At 33.6% G+C, this 17,521-nt stretch overlaps 1 protein-coding gene across 1 annotated transcript in view; it reads left to right on the top strand.

The window, feature by feature from the left end:
• LOC104282638 (nipped-B-like protein) overlaps nt 1-17,521 on the top strand; it is a gene marked incomplete at both ends in the record, with an annotated part of 76,367 nt that overhangs the window by 30,302 nt on the left and 28,544 nt on the right. Inside the window, 13 exons of the mRNA XM_009880753.1 lie at nt 3,464-3,661; nt 3,810-3,881; nt 3,967-4,056; nt 5,215-5,318; nt 6,905-6,991; nt 9,137-9,368; nt 9,679-9,830; nt 10,206-10,286; nt 11,349-11,449; nt 13,289-13,427; nt 13,631-13,713; nt 14,732-14,864; nt 15,778-15,921. Coding sequence (XP_009879055.1) covers nt 3,464-3,661; nt 3,810-3,881; nt 3,967-4,056; nt 5,215-5,318; nt 6,905-6,991; nt 9,137-9,368; nt 9,679-9,830; nt 10,206-10,286; nt 11,349-11,449; nt 13,289-13,427; nt 13,631-13,713; nt 14,732-14,864; nt 15,778-15,921 — 1,616 coding nt within the window. The remainder of the gene's footprint in view (nt 1-3,463; nt 3,662-3,809; nt 3,882-3,966; nt 4,057-5,214; nt 5,319-6,904; nt 6,992-9,136; nt 9,369-9,678; nt 9,831-10,205; nt 10,287-11,348; nt 11,450-13,288; nt 13,428-13,630; nt 13,714-14,731; nt 14,865-15,777; nt 15,922-17,521) is intronic.

Here is a 17,521-nt window from a genome sequence, read left to right as displayed (position 1 = left end):
AGCTGCTGCCTAGATTTTTTTTTTTCAGTTGTGCAATGAAACATTTTTAGCCAATCAGATTAAAGAAAATATCCTGTAAAGCAGCTCAGAAAACTTGCACACAAAGCTATACAAACAAAAATTTCAGTAAATACGTTTTAAATTATTTTGAGTTTCGTTGATAAGAAAAGCAAAGGATCTCCCTTCTTGAATTTTTCTGACATGATAAATTAAGAATTTTAGTGCCCAGAAGTTTCTTGAAATATTTCTTCTTCTATTATTTCCATGGTATATTGCTTTAAAAACTGGAATTATTGCCAATGGTTTCTCAAAATAGCATTTGCTGATGATACTATTTTTGAATTAAGTGATTTCAAAGGAGGAGAGGAAACTTTTAGTTAGGCTTTTGCTGTGCAATCAGGTAAATTTCATAAGTATCAAAAAATTGTTATATGCCTCTAAATTAGGAAGGAATTTCCTACTTGCAAATAAGAGTGTAGTTAGTTTGTCTCTATGGTAGTTCAGTTAGCCAACACTGAAAAGAAACTCCATTAAAATGGAGTGAATCAGTTCAGTCTGAGTAACATCCTGTTACCTATGCAGGGCTACAGGAGAATTGCCTGTTGCTGTTAACCTGAGAAGGCATCTTGCTTATAATGATTTTTTTCTGAGTTTAGACTCTTTCCACCTTTGCTTATCTAAACATCTTACTGAACTTTTGTAAAACAACATAATTCTTTCTTAGCATCCAAAAGAGAAAGATTTGTCCTGCTTTTTAAATATGTTTCAAGTTCTCATCTAACAGATATGCAATGGTATGCACAAATACACGTAAAAATTATAATAGTGATACCTCTGATCTTTATCAATGAAGCAGAAAAGAATGTCCTTTTGTTTGTTTGTTTTTCTTTTAAAATATAACTGAATAATGCTGCTTTGACTGTGACTATGAGATCTCGTAATCAGATTATTTGTTTCATTCAGGATTCTATATTCTCTGTTTACCATATCATTTCACCTGTTTATGATGTTAATAATCTGGAACAGTGAATTTAAAAAAGAATAAGTAAAGCAAAATTATTTAAGTTGGTTGGGAATGGAGAGGGTTGTCAGGAATATCAGGGAGATCTTAATCTACCTATTAGCCACAGTGGCTGTTGAAATTCTTAAATGCAAAGTAAAGCAAATTAAGGAAAACTTTCACAGTAATTATATGCTTTAAGGGATTCTAGATTCACTATATCTGCTCAAGAGATCTGGCCATCATTCTGAATGATTCATTGAGGATATCTGATTTAAAAACTTATAATATTTCTCAAAGGATACTGTAGAACTGAACTGAGTTAAAATGAGACAAAATGATCAAGAGAATGAAAAATTTGTGACAAGTACACTGAATAGATTTGTACTGTTACAAATATGTATTTCAGAATTCTTTTGATTGTCTAAAATTGAACTTCAAAAATTATGAAATAGTGATTGTTATAGAAATTTCTTTCAGTATCTCATGAGGAAGGAGCATTCTGTTAAATTAAATTATGAGAAATTAAAAATTGATGAGATCATTCTCATACAATAAGCACTAAATGTGTTATTGCATAAATATTTAGCAGAATTCAGAAGGAAATTGGGTGTTTATATTCTGGATAGTCTTTATGTATAAAATTAATAATAACTCTTGAAATATTATTAATACTTACATTTTTAGTCAATTTTATCTGCTTCAAAATAAACTTTGTAGAGCAGCGACTGATTGTGAATAGCTGTTGCCTTGCAGAGCCAACACAACTGCAACACATTCTGTTTTTTCATGCAGCATTGATAAAATTTCTGCTGGAAAGCAATATTGGAAGTTACTTTTCTCATAGAGATGTAACTGGGGTCATAATTCGTCCTACAGAACTTATATTGATACTGATGATTTGTAAACTGTGGAGACAGATTTCATCTACCTCCACAAAATACTATCTCATGGAGGGAAAAGAATCAGTTAAGATGTGTAAGGTCTTTTCCCATAATCCCCCTACTTTCTTCTCCAATATACTCAATTCAGGTATCCCAAACAGCTCTCCATTTCTTCGATCGCAGTTAACTCTACCATTTTAGAACTAACAGTCTTAGCAGCTCAGGCCTCTTGAACATGACTGTACTGCCTCCAGAAGCAAGTCTGATCCAGATGCAGAACAGCTTAAAGCATTTATTAAACACTTGGACCACCTCTGTGCAGAAGTTTTGTACTATGTTTTCAGAAGTGGGAGCCCTCTAGGGTGCAATGCAGAACATTAGTATCACCACAGGTTCAATGTTTTGTTTTTATTAGTTCTGAGACTGGGCTGACTATTGACTATATCCTGGTACTATACCAGGTGTGACTATATTCTGGTATATTTCCTATGCATCTCAATAAACTGGGGTTGTGGAAAGAACTTGTCAGTTCTGTTCCAGTTCTGTCTGAATGCTTGGAGCTATTTTGCTCAGAAACAACCCAGAAACAGTCATACCTCTCTAAATTTCAGGAGACTTTGGTAGAGACGCACAGATGTCAGGGCTGTTATATGCAAGTTCACAAGAATAATAAACTCTGCTAGTCTAGAATGTAATGTTTTGGAGCTGTTTTGATCTTCACAGCACAGTCTGTTAGACATCTCTTTGCTAGCCCGGTTATCCTGTTACCTTAAATAATGGAGAGCTGGCTGATTTCATGGATGAAATTACCTCCTCCTCCATATCCTTTTTCTATTACATCTTAGCACCCTCTCCCCTTCAAAACTGTCTTTGAAAACAACAGAGAACTCCCCACACCCCCCACACCCCTCACATACACTTTGTTTCCACCAAGTTTCTGTTTCTGTATAGAACGTGTATCCCAGTTTTTCAACATTCAGTTCTGAGAGGCTTATTGGTCCTGACTGAAAACTGGTTATAATAACCTTCTGTGGTATATACTCGCTGCTTGGCCCAGAATTGTGATTCCAGCTTTCTCCTTTACACTGAATTTCCTGCAATATATCAAGACAAAAATTTTACTTGTTTTGGCAAAACAGAATATCTTTAAGCAACTAGGTTGCCAAGTCTCATTGGAACTTGTGTTAGATGGGCAAAGCAATCACTGAATTGGAACATGGACACCCAGTAATAGTTGCAATTTAGATAATTGGAGAAATTATCTCAATGTTCTCTTATGAAAGGATGAAACTTATTTGATTTGTTCTACTTTCCTGACTTTGTTTAAAAGGACAAATGTCCTGTAAATTTGTATTTTTAAATGTTTGCTGGTGTCTTTGCCAGTTTCAGGCACAATTTTCATGTAATTCAAAAGAAATTGTTAGAATAATGCCATAACAGAATTTTGTATGATAGTTTTAGAACATTCATTTGTTTTACAGAACATCTATATGATAGTGTTTTAACTTGCAAATATATAATTTTGAGCTATTAAAAGTAGAATTTTTGTACTTATAATGAAAATGCATTTCATTTCTAGCTTCTCGTAAAAGACATAAAAAGGATAGAGATGAAGCTTGGGAGTATGAAGAACATGACAAAAGAAGTTCTGGTGACCATAGGAGAAGTGGTTATTACCATGAAGGAAGGAGGACTTCTGGTAGTGGCCGTTACCGTAATCGCAGTCCTGATGACTCTGATATGGATGATTATTCTCCTCTTCCTAGCCTCAGTGAGGGTAACTGATGGTTTTTAAAAAATTATTTTCTTCCATAATACTAGTGCATTTTTAAAGGATATGTTAATTATTTTAAAATAAACATCTTTACATGCAATTTTGAATATAAGCATAAGAAATGTAAACAATCCTTTATTCTCTTAATTAGTGGCTAGAAAAATGAAGAAGAAAGAAAAACAAAAGAAGAGGAAAGCTTATGAACCTAAACTAACTCCTGAAGGTAATTTTAGAAGATTTATTTTCTACAGTTTGTATTTTCTGTTTTGTATGTAAAATAGTTATATATACATTTCTTTTTTCACCAGAAATGATGGATTCTTCGACTTTCAAAAGATTTACTGCTTCAATAGAGAATATTTTGGAAAATTTAGAAGACATGGATTTTACAGCTTTTGGTAATATGTCAGATATTTTCAAAATGCTTCCCACAATTAGAAACACAGGAAACAAAAAAAAATTCCATCTCAGTATTTTTCAAACTTCCTTCTTTGTGATTTAATTGCCTGTGATACATGCTCTGGTATACTGCATTTATATGGCTTCTACCTTGAGTGGAGGCCTTTGCCTTTCCAATTTCACTTGCTGCTACAGGAAGAAGATCCTCCTCCTTCCTCCCTGCAGAATCCAAAAGGGACATAAATCGCAATGAGACGAATAATAGTTGCCTGGAAGTGGAAAGGATACCTCTTTGGGATGTCATTAGGGTGTTATCTTCTGTCAAACATATCTTTGTAAAAACCACTAACATAAGATGGTTCTTTTGCCAGTAATGTCTGAGGCACATAATTTTGCATCTGTTGTGGCCTTTGGCCTGACAGAGCTTGATTATTCAATTCAGCAGCAGAGCGCTTATGCACTTATGGGTGAGGCATTGAATCACTGTATGCTCCTTATCCATCTCAGTGGAAAATAAGCCAGCTTAGCATAAGTGTCTGATGAAGTAGTTCAGGTTAACCAAGATGAATTTCTATTGAGATGGATAATGGAGCATTCATTATTTTTTTCCTACCATCTTTGTCACAGGATTAGAACAAGGGGAGGAGCATAGTAAACAAATCACTACAGCTATGGTGCCTACAACCTTGGATTAAAAAGTCAAGTAATTGGTTCTTTCTATATGTCTTGTAACATCATGGGGTTTTTTTGTTAAGGGTGAATGTGATTAAGATGCAGTATATCCCAAGGTACTTAATTTCCTATGTGTTTTTCATCTATTGCCCTTCCCCATATTTGAACTTTAGAAGAAGGACTACAATCATTTAAGATTTGTTTTACTGAAATGAGAGTGATTGCACAAGAGCTGCAATAAATGGATTTTGCTATATTAAAAATATTTGTAATTTATGACTTACAGTCATATTTAACAAGTAGTTGTTTTAACACAACCAAAAGTTGTCATCATCAGTCTTCGTTAGATGGAACCATTAGATGCTAGCTATTTGGAAAATCAGTTCTTTTTCTTCAGTTGGCTTTTTCATATTGGCTGAAAAATACTGGTTTCCTTGAAGTCTTATTAGAAATAAGATTGTTAATTTTAAATTTTTTTTTTAAAGGTGATGATGATGAGATTCCACAGGAATTGCTACTGGGAAAGCATCAGCTTAGTGAGTTGGGTAGTGAATCTGCAAAAATCAAGGCAATGGGCATCATGGACAAGGTACATCTTGATAGTATTTAACTCTTTTTGAACATTTAATTTTGTTAAACATACAATAACTTGTGCCCCCTCTAATATTCTACCCTCTTCAGGTGTGCATGTGACAGATACTGTGAACAGTTGTGCTTCTGCTGACTTAGCTTAAGTGCTTAAAAAGTTACCACATCTTAATTGTTACTGTCTCTGGAGCTGAGACGTTTTTGTTGAATAGTCCTTCTCTGTGTTAGTGCTGACTCAGAGCACTATATGCCAATAGGTAACATGTGCCTGAGCAGTAAAATCTAAAATAATTCATCTACTTTCACAAAAGCACATCAACCTGTAGGCTTTGCTCCTTACAGCTAGTGTTGAGCAACCACAGTAAAACAGAACCTGCTGGCAAAGTAAAAAAATCCACCCTTTCTGATACATGCCGTTAGTGCAATATAAATGTATGATGTCCATCCAGCATCACACTGAATTGCCCACTTCCTTCCTCTCTCCAAAGAGTCCATTCAAACTTGTAAGATTTAATGCCCCAAGCGATAATAAGATTAATTTTCTGTAGACTGCATATTGTGGTTTCTTTCCCATACTCTTCCCAACTTCAGTTCAAGGGAACTTTCTCTTGACACAAACTGTTAGTATCACACCTCTGGAAACAATGTTCTTTCTTTCCTTATCTTCCTAGAACTCTTGGCTTTGGGCAGTCTTGTGTTAAATTCTTACTCTGCCTGCTCATGACTACTTACTGTGTTTAAGAAGTGTCTGTGAAGCAACTTATTATACAAGTCACTCTGAAGGGTTTTCTTTAATCCAAGATTTAGATATTCTTCCTGTTTTTTTCTTCAATCTCCCTACCTTCCTTTGTAGCGTGTTATCAGCCTGAGTGTTTCTCTTTCTTGATAGTTCTTGCCCTTAACCTCTGTTCCCTGTGGTTTTTTTTTCACACACATACATGTATACATAAAATCATAATTTTGTTGCTTCTAAAGGTGAGCACCAATAGTATCTGGATGAATGAAACTGACTCTTCTAGAGTTTAGCATATTCTACAGATTATTTAATCATAATTCTGTAGAACATCAGTAAGTGGGTTTGAGTTACTTTTTTTCAACATGCTAGGTTTTCAAAGTTAACACAGTTATTAACAATGTTTCCTTTTTATTAGCACTCAAGTATTTTATTTCTGCTTGTCCATAGAATTTGGATTTTCTCTTAAGAAAGCTCTATATGGTCAGTTAGAATTTGTGATTGATACTTGGATTTGGTAAATTTCTCTTTCTAGAAGCAAAAGTGAAAACTATACAACATTAATTACAGATATGCAGTTTTAAATACATTTCTATGCATTATTCTGGTTGAAAATGCAGTTTGATTGCAGTCTTAGAACATATTTCACTAGTTTAATTCTGTTATCAGCATTCTCAATCATGCTGTGTCAGAAACCAGACAAGTCAAGATCCGATCCTTATCTCAGATTACTTACAATTTAAGTTTGTCAGATTACATAACATGTTCTGTCCTTCATCCATGGATGTTTTATTCAGCAATTTGGAAGCTTTATGATCCTACAGTTGTTTGATGTGTTTTGTTTCTTGTTTTAGCTCTCAACAGATAAAACAGTAAAAGTCCTGAATATTTTGGAGAAGAATATTCAAGATGGATCAAAGCTTTCTACATTACTTAACCACGTGCGTTTCAAATTACATCGTTTCACACCATTGTGTAGAATAGGGGTTTCTTCGCTTGAGTCACATATAGTGATAGTTTCAAATACTCTGTGTGTGTGTGAAGGGAATTTCTGATTTAATATGTATATGATTGAAAGATTGGCAAATTTTAAGATTTGAAGTTAAATTCAATTGATTATATTCTTTCCGTACTAAACATGTTTTACTACAGTACTGATAACTAACATGTATTGGGAGCAATTGAGTCATCTTTTGACTTAATTTTAAATATTATAGTTTCATCCTGAAACATTCATGATAACTGGTGTAACTTGCACCACTGGACATTTCTTTGCTACTTTTCTACGTGTTCATAAAACATCCCTTACACAATGGAAGAAGTATTACAGCTTTCACGTAGAGCGTATTTTTCTTCTGAGCATTAAGAACTAAGGAAGTGCTTTATTTCAGTCTGCTCTTATGCTGCAAAGTTGAAGTTACCAACGTAAACAAAGTTAACAGGAAGTTTAAGATTTTAGGGTTTTTTTTTTCTGATATACCTAAAACTGCATGGGGATTTGGAGGTTTTTATGAGGCTGAAATGTGATATTACACCTTTTATTTATTTATTTCTACACTTTCTAGTCAAAATTAATCAACTCTATTCTAGGAAGAATAGAGTTCTTGAATTTTGTGGAAAAAAAACCTTGATCTGCAGAAATAGAGAGTAATTATATATATTGGAAAGGAAAAATTTGAACTTGAAAATGAAAACCAGAGACACATTATTTGTACCTAAATATTTTCATCTAGATAGTTTGTTGAGTTTTCAAAGTTTCAGTATACGGTTCTGAATGTCTTTAGCAGTATGAAAAATAAGTGAAAAGAAGGTGTTGGTTTACCTGCTCTAATTCAATGATTGAGTCTTTATGCCAATGCCTTTAAAGTGATATTTTTCTTTTAGCTTGTTTTGTAAAACTCAAGATTATTAAGCAGTTAATGAAATTGTTCAATGATTGCATTTCAGAGAAAAAGTTTTGATTAAAAAAGAAGCAATCTTCAGCCAAACAAATTTTAGATTTTTTCCTAAAACCCATTAAACATGATTCAAGTCATTATGGCAAAGAAAGCTTCTGCTAAGGAGTAAGCTTACTTCTTTTACAGTGCAGTGAAAATATCCTACCTCCACATCAGGATATTTTTCAGAGGCAGATTGCACTTGCAGATTCTTTTTATTTCCAAAATTAATGAGAAAAAAAAAAAGTAGAAAAGATTTAAAAGTACTTGGGTTTTTGTTTTGTGGGGTTTTTTTGGGTTTTGGGTTGGTTTTTTTTTTAAGCCTTCTTTGTGTAAGGAACAAATGATTTAAAGCCATTCTATGCAAGAAATTTACTTTAATTTTTTTTACTAGGAAAGCCAACAGTGTTGAACTGTGCTATTATACCTGCAGGAAAGATTCTTTTTCTCTGTACCAGAGAAGTTATTAAAAATTCTACCTGGTTTTGCTATTAATAATGTTATTACAATATTTCAGTAGTACTGGGTGGTCATAATTAACCTCATGTATGTTTGTTTTTATAACCTGTACAAACACAGAAATACAAAGATTCTATACCCAATGCTAAATCTAAATGGTCATATTTGATAAGACATGTTTTAAACCCATTGATAATAGATGAGTCGGTCTGGAAAGTGGAGAAAGTTGTATTCTCATGAGTTTTGTGTGACTTAACAGTCTTTTTGTGTAAGAGTTCCCTCTCATGGCAAAAATTAGACTTATCAAAGCAGCAACTGGTGTGCATTGGCCACTGAAGAAAAAACTAGATGAATGAGTTGAGATTTTGATTAAGGTACATTATTCTTAAGTAGAGAACATAGCAGTCTTCCTTCATACTGCTTCCTGATGATACACAGAAAGCTTCTTTGTGTTTTACCAGAAGAATACAGTGAGATATTGAAGACTTGTAACTTAGGGTTACAAACCTGTTGCTAGTAAAACAAACATTAGTTGATATCTAAAACAAACTATTTTTGTATCATAAAGGAAATACAACATTTTGTATGTGTGTGTATGTAAGTATATTAAAATAATGTTAACTTTTACTTGGTAAGGATAAAAATTTGACTTCTTGTTCACACTATCTTGTTTTTTATTGCCTGTTACAGAACAATGACACTGAAGATGAGGAGAGATTATGGAGAGATCTTATTATGGAGAGAGTGACAAAATCTGCTGATGCTTGTCTTACTGCTATCAATATTATGACATCACCAAATATGCCTAAAGCTGTATATATTGAGGATGTAATAGAAAGAGTTATTCAGTACACAAAATTTCATTTGCAGAACACTCTCTATCCTCAATATGATCCTGTGTATAGAGTGGATCCTCATGGTGGTTAGTATGCTATAAATGTTTTGCATTTAGCATTTTATTGTCATATACATACCTTTAGATGTGGATGTCCAACTTTTCAAGAATGGTTTTAAAAATCTTGGATCCAGAATTCAGAGCAATTATGAAAATATGAAATTTTTGCTTTCCAGGTGATTCTACTAAATAGTTTTTCTTCTGTAAGCAATTGCATTTACAAAGCTGTAATCATGGAGTTGTTTTGGGGACATTTTTTGAGGAAGATGATCATCTTTCTAATATTTGATATAAGTAAAACACTGAAAAATTAATTAAGATATTTTTTATTTTCTAGGTGGTGTTTTAAGTTCAAAAGCAAAACGTGCCAAGTGTTCCACCCACAAGCAAAGAGTTATAGTAATGTTGTATAACAAAGTTTGTGACATTGTCAGCAGCTTGTCTGAGTTGCTAGAGATACAGCTTCTTACTGATACAACTATTCTTCAGGTAAGTTTTATCAGAAGAATTTCTGTCTGAGAATATTTGTTTTTATTTTCCCAGACAGACTGTAAAGTGTGATTGTCTCAATGACATGAAGTATGAAATCAGTACAAATTTTTGAATTACTAACATCAGACTATTTTATTGTGTAGTGTGTAATCTGCAGAAGAGCATTTGATGTTCAAATCTTTAATGGCTTTTATTATACACTTTTTAACCTGATTGTATTCAAATACCCTTTAATAACTGTATTTGCAAATAATATGAAGTAATACATGTTGTTGAATACCTTACCTGCTGAATGAATAGCCTACTTGTGAAAATGCATAAATATCAGTTTGTTAGTCAAATATACTTACAATAACTTCTTTCTGTTGATAGGTATCATCTATGGGAATAACACCTTTCTTTGTAGAAAATGTCAGTGAACTACAGTTATGTGCCATCAAATTAGTGACTGCAGTAAGTGGTTTTTAATTTGCAGTTTCATGTTCCTGTACTTCTGAGAGTTATTAGGGCATTTACATAGGCTGTATTTTTCCTGGTAGAGGATTGGAGTTTAAAACTAATTTTTTTCTTGCACATTTTTACAGTTTGGTATCATAATCTAGGAACAGTATTTAATCTACCTGAGCTCCTCCTATTTGCAGAGTAGTCTATAGCAAGAAATAGCCTACTTAAGCCAAGGAATTTACTTAATTTTGGTTATGTTGTTTAAAGTGTAAACACAAACCCCTTCTTCTTACCTGTCCTTTCTTGCCTTAAGAAATCTTAACAATGAGGTTTTCCTTACTTCCTTTGTTAAGATTTGAATTTATGCAATGGAATAAGCTATAGAACTAGTAGGATACTTCTATATAATAGAATAAGTCCTTTTCCTCAGAAGAGGTGTCTATGTGAAAAATTCATGGGGAAGATAAAATATTATTTCAGAAAAACTGCAGTGCAACACAGATGTGCTTGTTCAAGTGGAAGTTTTCCATCTTTGTAAGGATGATGTACTCCAGTATTTATAAAAGTAATTCTGCCTAAACAAAAGGAAAGGCAAACTTTACAATCCTGAACCCATAAATTGAAAGACTATTTCATGTCAGGCAAACATTAAAGCTTAGGATATGAAGTAAAACTGGTTTCTCAAATGTGCTCTAAAACCATACATGCGTTCATGTTAATTTATGTTACCATAGAGTTTTGCTCTATACTGGAGTCTGAAAGCTTAGCATTACACTGCTTGACTTTCTTATACAGTGTATTGTACCATTTGCAGAATTTTTTAAAACATACGGTATTTTTAAGAGCTATTACACATTTATGCTATTTGAAGTTTTTATGTATTCTATAAAGAAGTGCTTGCTTTGAAAAAACCAAAGCAATGCATTAAAACCAAGGTATGTATTAAATATAATTTATTTAAATGTCATGTAAAGTATATGTTTCTATATATCATTTTTATCAATCTATTTAACAAGCGATATTTTATGTAACAGTAAATAATTTTTTAACAATCCTGTAACTGTTAAATAGGTGTTCTCCAGGTATGAAAAACATAGACAGTTAATACTGGAAGAAATTTTCACTTCCCTTGCAAGACTACCAACTAGCAAGAGGAGTTTGAGAAACTTCAGGTAATTGCTGACATAGATTGATAATTTGTAGACAGTAGCATTTACAGTTCTGTAGATGTAGGATTTTGGGCTTCAGTATTAACTTTTTAAAAAATCTGTGACTCCACAAGCTGTGCTTTGTTAGAGGTTGACATTTCAAAACCTCTACAGTAAGAGCAGAATTGCCTAACAAATGTATTTTGTAATAATCAATGTTTCTTATGCCATCATATTTATGCCTGCTTACAAAAATAATTGCAATATCCTCTTATTTGTCTCACTAAGGATGTAAATGAGTGTAATGTTAGTGTGCATTCAAAGGTTTTTTGTTGGAAAATTCTTTGGTTCTGTTTATATGGATTTTATATAATTTCATTACTAAAGCTTAAATAGGAAAATTCTGGCTTAATTTCTTCGAGGACACACTCAGAGCACTCTTTCCAGGAAATCAATCTAATACTCCTTTGAATGAGTTTCATTTAGGAACTACTCAGTTCACTGTAACTGTCTTTTAAGCGCTTCAGCTGGATTTCAGTGCATCTTCTTAAAAATAGTATAGGTTCAGAATTTGAGAAAGAATCTGACCTGAACTGGATTTCAGTTAAAATTGAGGTTGGACACTTTAAATGATTCTAAAACATTTCTTGTAGGCATTGATTTTGTTCCTTACTTGCATACATCTTTTCCCTGGAGACAGACAAATTGTCAATGAAATAGGTTGTCTGATCCAGGGTGGATGAACAGGAAATATCCAGGAAAACTTTGACATTTAATTCAGCAACCCTAATGTTAACATGAGTGCTTGTTCCTAGTATTTCCTATTGTTTTGGTTATAGACAACAGAGAGATCTAGCAAATAGGAAGGCCGTAGGCATAGGAGCATAAATGGTAGCTACCCTCTTTGAATTAGGACCTTTACTAGAAGGAAGTCACTATCTCAAGGCCACAATGACTGCGCTGTTTATCTCTAGAGTCCTAGCTCTGATCTATTGAAGGATATTCCCTGTCTGGCTACAGTCATGAAGGGTACAGCTTACGTAAAATTTGATATGAAAAGATTTTCTCTGTACAAGTAGTCAGATAACTTCATAAAGATAATAATTGCAATGTGGTTTGTGCCCAGTTATTATTTTGATAATTTGGGGAGAATGATGTCAGAGATTATCACCTTTTCATATTGTTAAGGGTAGCATTAAGTGGTGTTGATGTACGTATGGGTAGTAAACACTGTACTATTTGTCAGGTTAAATCACTTGGAAGGGGAGAAATGTGAGGCAGAGTGTATTCACACTGGTCATACTAACTTAAAGACACTCTTGCATGCTGAAGTTTATAGTCTGTTACGCTACCTGAGATTACCAGAGGTGTAACTCTTGTAGAAGTCAGTCCAGGTCGTGGTCACTATTTTCTCTTGTTTAAGTGTCCTGCACATTTCACATACATTAAATAATATATAAGTAATAAATTATTAGGACAAGTTTGGTGTGTATTTTTTTAATGTTGTGTTGGAAATGGATATGGCATTATACATAATAAGCCTATTAGTGCCTTAGCATGTAGGTGTTTGATTTATTAAATATTTCTGTAGATTTTTCAGCTGCTGAACTTCACAGATACTCTGATAGCCCATCTGTGAACTGTTTCAGTTCATCTCTTTGGCCTGAGAATAAGACTTACTGGTTTTGTTAGACCAAATTTTTCACTGCATAAGAGAGAAGCAAATGACTAGATAAATGTCTAGAACACAGATTTCTAGCTGTGGTAATAATTTTATAAAGATGTTATTTAGGACCAAAAATTTTTGTTTTGTTTTGTCTTTTATGTTTTGTTTAAGTGTAATGCTGTCTTTCTTATTAACAGGTTAAACAGCAGTGACACTGATGGAGAGCCTATGTATATCCAGATGGTAACAGCACTAGTTTTGCAGCTTATTCAGTGTGTGGTACATTTGCCATCAACAGAAAAAGATTCTAATTCAGAGGAGGAATCAAACAAAAAAGTAAGATTATTTTTTTAAGAGAGCTATAATTTTTTTTGTGCAGGAATGACTTTGTAGGTATAATATTTTATGATGGTACTCTAGTAATTAAGCATTGTAATTTTATATCTGCTCTAATTATTTGATGAATGAGAAATGCTGATCTGGAAATCATATTTCTGCGTATGCTAAAATATTAGACAAATAAATCTTGTTATTTTTAGGTGGATCAAGATGTACTTATTACTAACTCATATGAAACAGCCATGAGAACAGCACAAAACTTCCTTTCTATTTTCCTTAAGAAGTAAGTATTGTTGCATTCTTTAGTGTATTGATGAAACCAACTCCAAATCAAATGTCACACCTTAAGACAAACCAAACCACTTCGCATGCCTACTAATAAAGTTACTTATAACAATATATTTTATAGATTCCTAAGAGAGCTACCTGTCTGGACAAAAATTTTCATGGAACAGAAATTCTGCAGTGTTCTTTACACATTTAAGAATCTGTCTGATAGTTTACGTAGGATCCTTTTATCAGGGGTCTTTTACTCATCTGAAGCATGGAAGAGAGGGCTGAGTAAATATTTAACTGATGAAACCAGATTCTTTCAATCATCAGAATGACAAAGATATAAAAAAACTAAAATTACTTTCATTTAGATAAAGTTAGGAAACAGGGGGAAAAAATATACCTGAATAACCAAAGGATTTGTAACAAAAAGTCCTGAGGTTTTTATCATGTTAATTTCTACTGTTAAGCCAAAAGGCTATTTATGAGCCATCTAGCCATCTCTCTGCATACTTCTGGTATCATTAAAGTTAGGGATGCCACATATAAGTGAAACACTATCAGGTATGTTATCTTTTGATTTTTTTCACATTCTCATTTTAACCTTTGTGGAGCATAATACTGAGATGTCTTATCACTGTGAGATAAGTCAGACCAGGTTTAAGGACACAACACCTCCTAAATACCCCACTCTATCTTGAGCTTTAGCATTTTACCTACTTTGTCCATCCAAGTTAATGCAGACTTTAACTCAAAAGAATAAATAAAAAAAATCTTAGTAACAAAATTCTACTATCCTGGATTAGCTGCTTTACTTGCAGTGCAACTTGGAGTGATAACTGTTTATACTATTTGTCTGTAAATGGATAAAACCAATTTTTCTGCTAATATTTTGGATATATATTTTTTTTTTTAGAATTGCATAAAACTGGTTTTCTGGTTAAACATAGGATTAGTTCTTTTTGCATCGGAAGAAAAGCTTAAATGGCTCTTAAATTCACTTACAAAATGCATTATCTTTTAAAAAGGTGTGGCAGTAAACAAGGGGAAGAAGATTACAGACCACTGTTTGAGAACTTCATTCAAGATCTTCTTTCCACAGTCAATAAACCAGAATGGCCAGCTGCAGAGTTGCTACTTAGCTTATTAGGAAGGCTATTGGTAAGGGATCCTTGTTTTTAACTATTATATTACTTTATTTCTTATTGCAATGAAACTTTTTATTTCAGCTCAAACTATTACAGGAATGCTTTCTGATTGTTGACACACACATGTAGCATTTAAGGATTTTCTTATATGTATCACTATTATGTAATGCATAGAAAATAAAATTTAGGTCAGAAGATCAGTAAAGGACATATGTATACAGTTTCTCATGGAAGTCCACTTCTACTATTCCATGATGTTTTCCACATTAAAAAATGCCATTGTGTAGCATCTAATAAGTGTAGATATTCATTGGAAATAAAGTCAGAATAATAGCTGTAATTATTCATGTTAAATACTTCTCTGGACTATTCAATTAGCACAGAACCTGAAAACAATAAAGTAGTTTGGTCTTTTACCAATAATAGTACCTTTACTTATGGAATGTGACATTTTACAGAATGAATATTTTCGTTGACATGGTTTTTGAGAGTTGTTCTTCAGTATTACAATGTAATGAACAAAGTAATTTGAGATGTTTCTTGGAAAAATATTTTATGGTCCTGTTCCTGGTATAATGTAGCTTTCTTTATACTTGTATGAATAATGAGGAAGTTGCATTATGGTGCTTAAGATCTATGCTATTGAAAAGGATATCTGCTGTATTAGATGTCTAGTTTATTTTATAAAAATGCATATTAAAAAAAAAAAAACTCTTAACAGGCATATTTGTAGAGAGAGAGCCAATAAAGGAAAAAACATTAATGTTAAGTAAGGAGTGTATCTGTGATGTAATACTAAATTACATAATTCTATGCAGCATGGAAGTTAGGTGGAATTTTTAATAAGGTCAAGCAATGTCTTGTGAGAAGAATCTCAGTTGCATAAATAAATAATTTTTTTATAACAGTTAATTCTGCTTTTTTAGGTTCACCAGTTCAGTAACAAATCTACAGAAATGGCATTAAGAGTTGCATCACTTGACTATCTTGGAACTGTAGCTGCAAGACTCAGGAAAGATGCAGTCACTAGCAAAATGGATCAAGGATCTATAGCCAGAATCCTCAAACAGGTGTGTGAGAGATCCCGTGCCAGCTGGATTGAGATGTATCCATTTAAAAATTTGAACATTTTAAAGATGTGTGAAAAGCTGGCATTGTGGAGAATGAGTGTTGTGGTTTAACCCGGCAGGCAGCTAAACACCACACAACTGTTTGCTCACTCCCCCCCAGTGGGATGGGGGAGAGAACTGCAAAAAAACTAAAACTCATGGGTTGAGACAAAGAAAGTTTAATAGGACAGAAAAGGAAAGGAAAAATAATAATAATGATGATAAAAGAATATACAAAACAAGTGATGCACAATGCAATTGCTCACCACCTGCTGACCGATGCCCAGCCAGTCCCCGAGCAGTGTCTGATCTCTCAGCCAACTCCCCCCAGTTTGATTGTTCAGCATGACATCACATGGTTTGGAATATCCCTTTGGCCAGTTTTGGTCAGCTGTCCTGGCTGTGCCCCCTCCCAGCTTCTTGTGCACCCCCAGCCTCCTCGCTGGCAGGACAGTATGAGAACCTGAAAAGTCCTTAACTTAGCATAAGCACTGCTCAGCAACAACTGAAACATCAGTGTGTTATCAACATTATTCTCATCCTAAATAAAAAACAGCACTATACCAGCTACTAGGAAGAAAATTAACTCTATCCCAGCCGAAACCAGGACAATGAGTTTTCATTGTTGTTCAGATTTCTGAATGAAATACAGTCAATTTATAAATATCACATTTGTTCATTCATGTCTTTCTAACACCATCTCCCTAGTGATCATATTAAGTGGTTAATTACAATGGTAAAACCAGTTTTCTTGTGACAATATAGAGGAAATAATGGAACAACAGTTTGATTCTGTCTTAAGAGGCCTTAAAAATATATACGTGTATGTATGTATGTGTATTTGCTATTGCAAAGTGGTAATTGAGCTTCTGGCACTCATACACAGCCTTGAGAGAGTTAAACTGTTAGGCCTGTAAAGTTAGTTTTTATGTGATCTAGCTGGTATTGTTTGGTTGGTTGGTTTGTTTTGTTTTTTTTTAACTGGACTTGCATATATCTTTCATTAGAGAATGCATATTTGCATTTCTGCTAATGCTGCTTATCAAAATGTCTCCAAATCTGCAAGGGTGGCAGCAATTAACAAAGCAATGTATGCATTTGGGCTCTCTATAGTACATAGTGTGATGAGAAAATCTCAGGTCTTATGTGTCCTTTTAAAAATGTGGACTTGCACATTTCTTATGGATGCTATACATTTCTTTCTGAACTCTCAGCATGATTAGATCTAAAGTTGAGTAGTCATATCAAGTTCATTTCCCTTTCAGTTACCTGAAAAGACTGTATTATATTTATTTTACAATGACTGTTACAGATTTATGTTGAAGGAAAAACTTGTGCAATTTACAGGCATTCAAATAAAGAATCAAAATTCATCTACTCTGCTTGGGGTGGAGTGGCTCGAAAGCTGCCCGGCAGAGAAGGACCTGGGGGTGTTGGTGGACGGCCAGCTGAATAGGAGCCGACAGTGTGCCCAGGTGGCCAAGAAGGCCAACGACATCCTAGCCTGTATCAGGAACAGTGTGGTGAGCAGGACTAGGGAAGCGATCATCCCCCTGTACTC

This window comes from Charadrius vociferus, unplaced genomic scaffold (genome assembly GCF_000708025.1).
Source record: "Charadrius vociferus isolate BGI_N301 unplaced genomic scaffold, ASM70802v2 scaffold823, whole genome shotgun sequence".
In the NCBI taxonomy this organism is placed as follows: domain Eukaryota; kingdom Metazoa; phylum Chordata; class Aves; order Charadriiformes; family Charadriidae; genus Charadrius; species Charadrius vociferus.
This window is presented reverse-complemented; position numbering and strand designations above follow the sequence as displayed.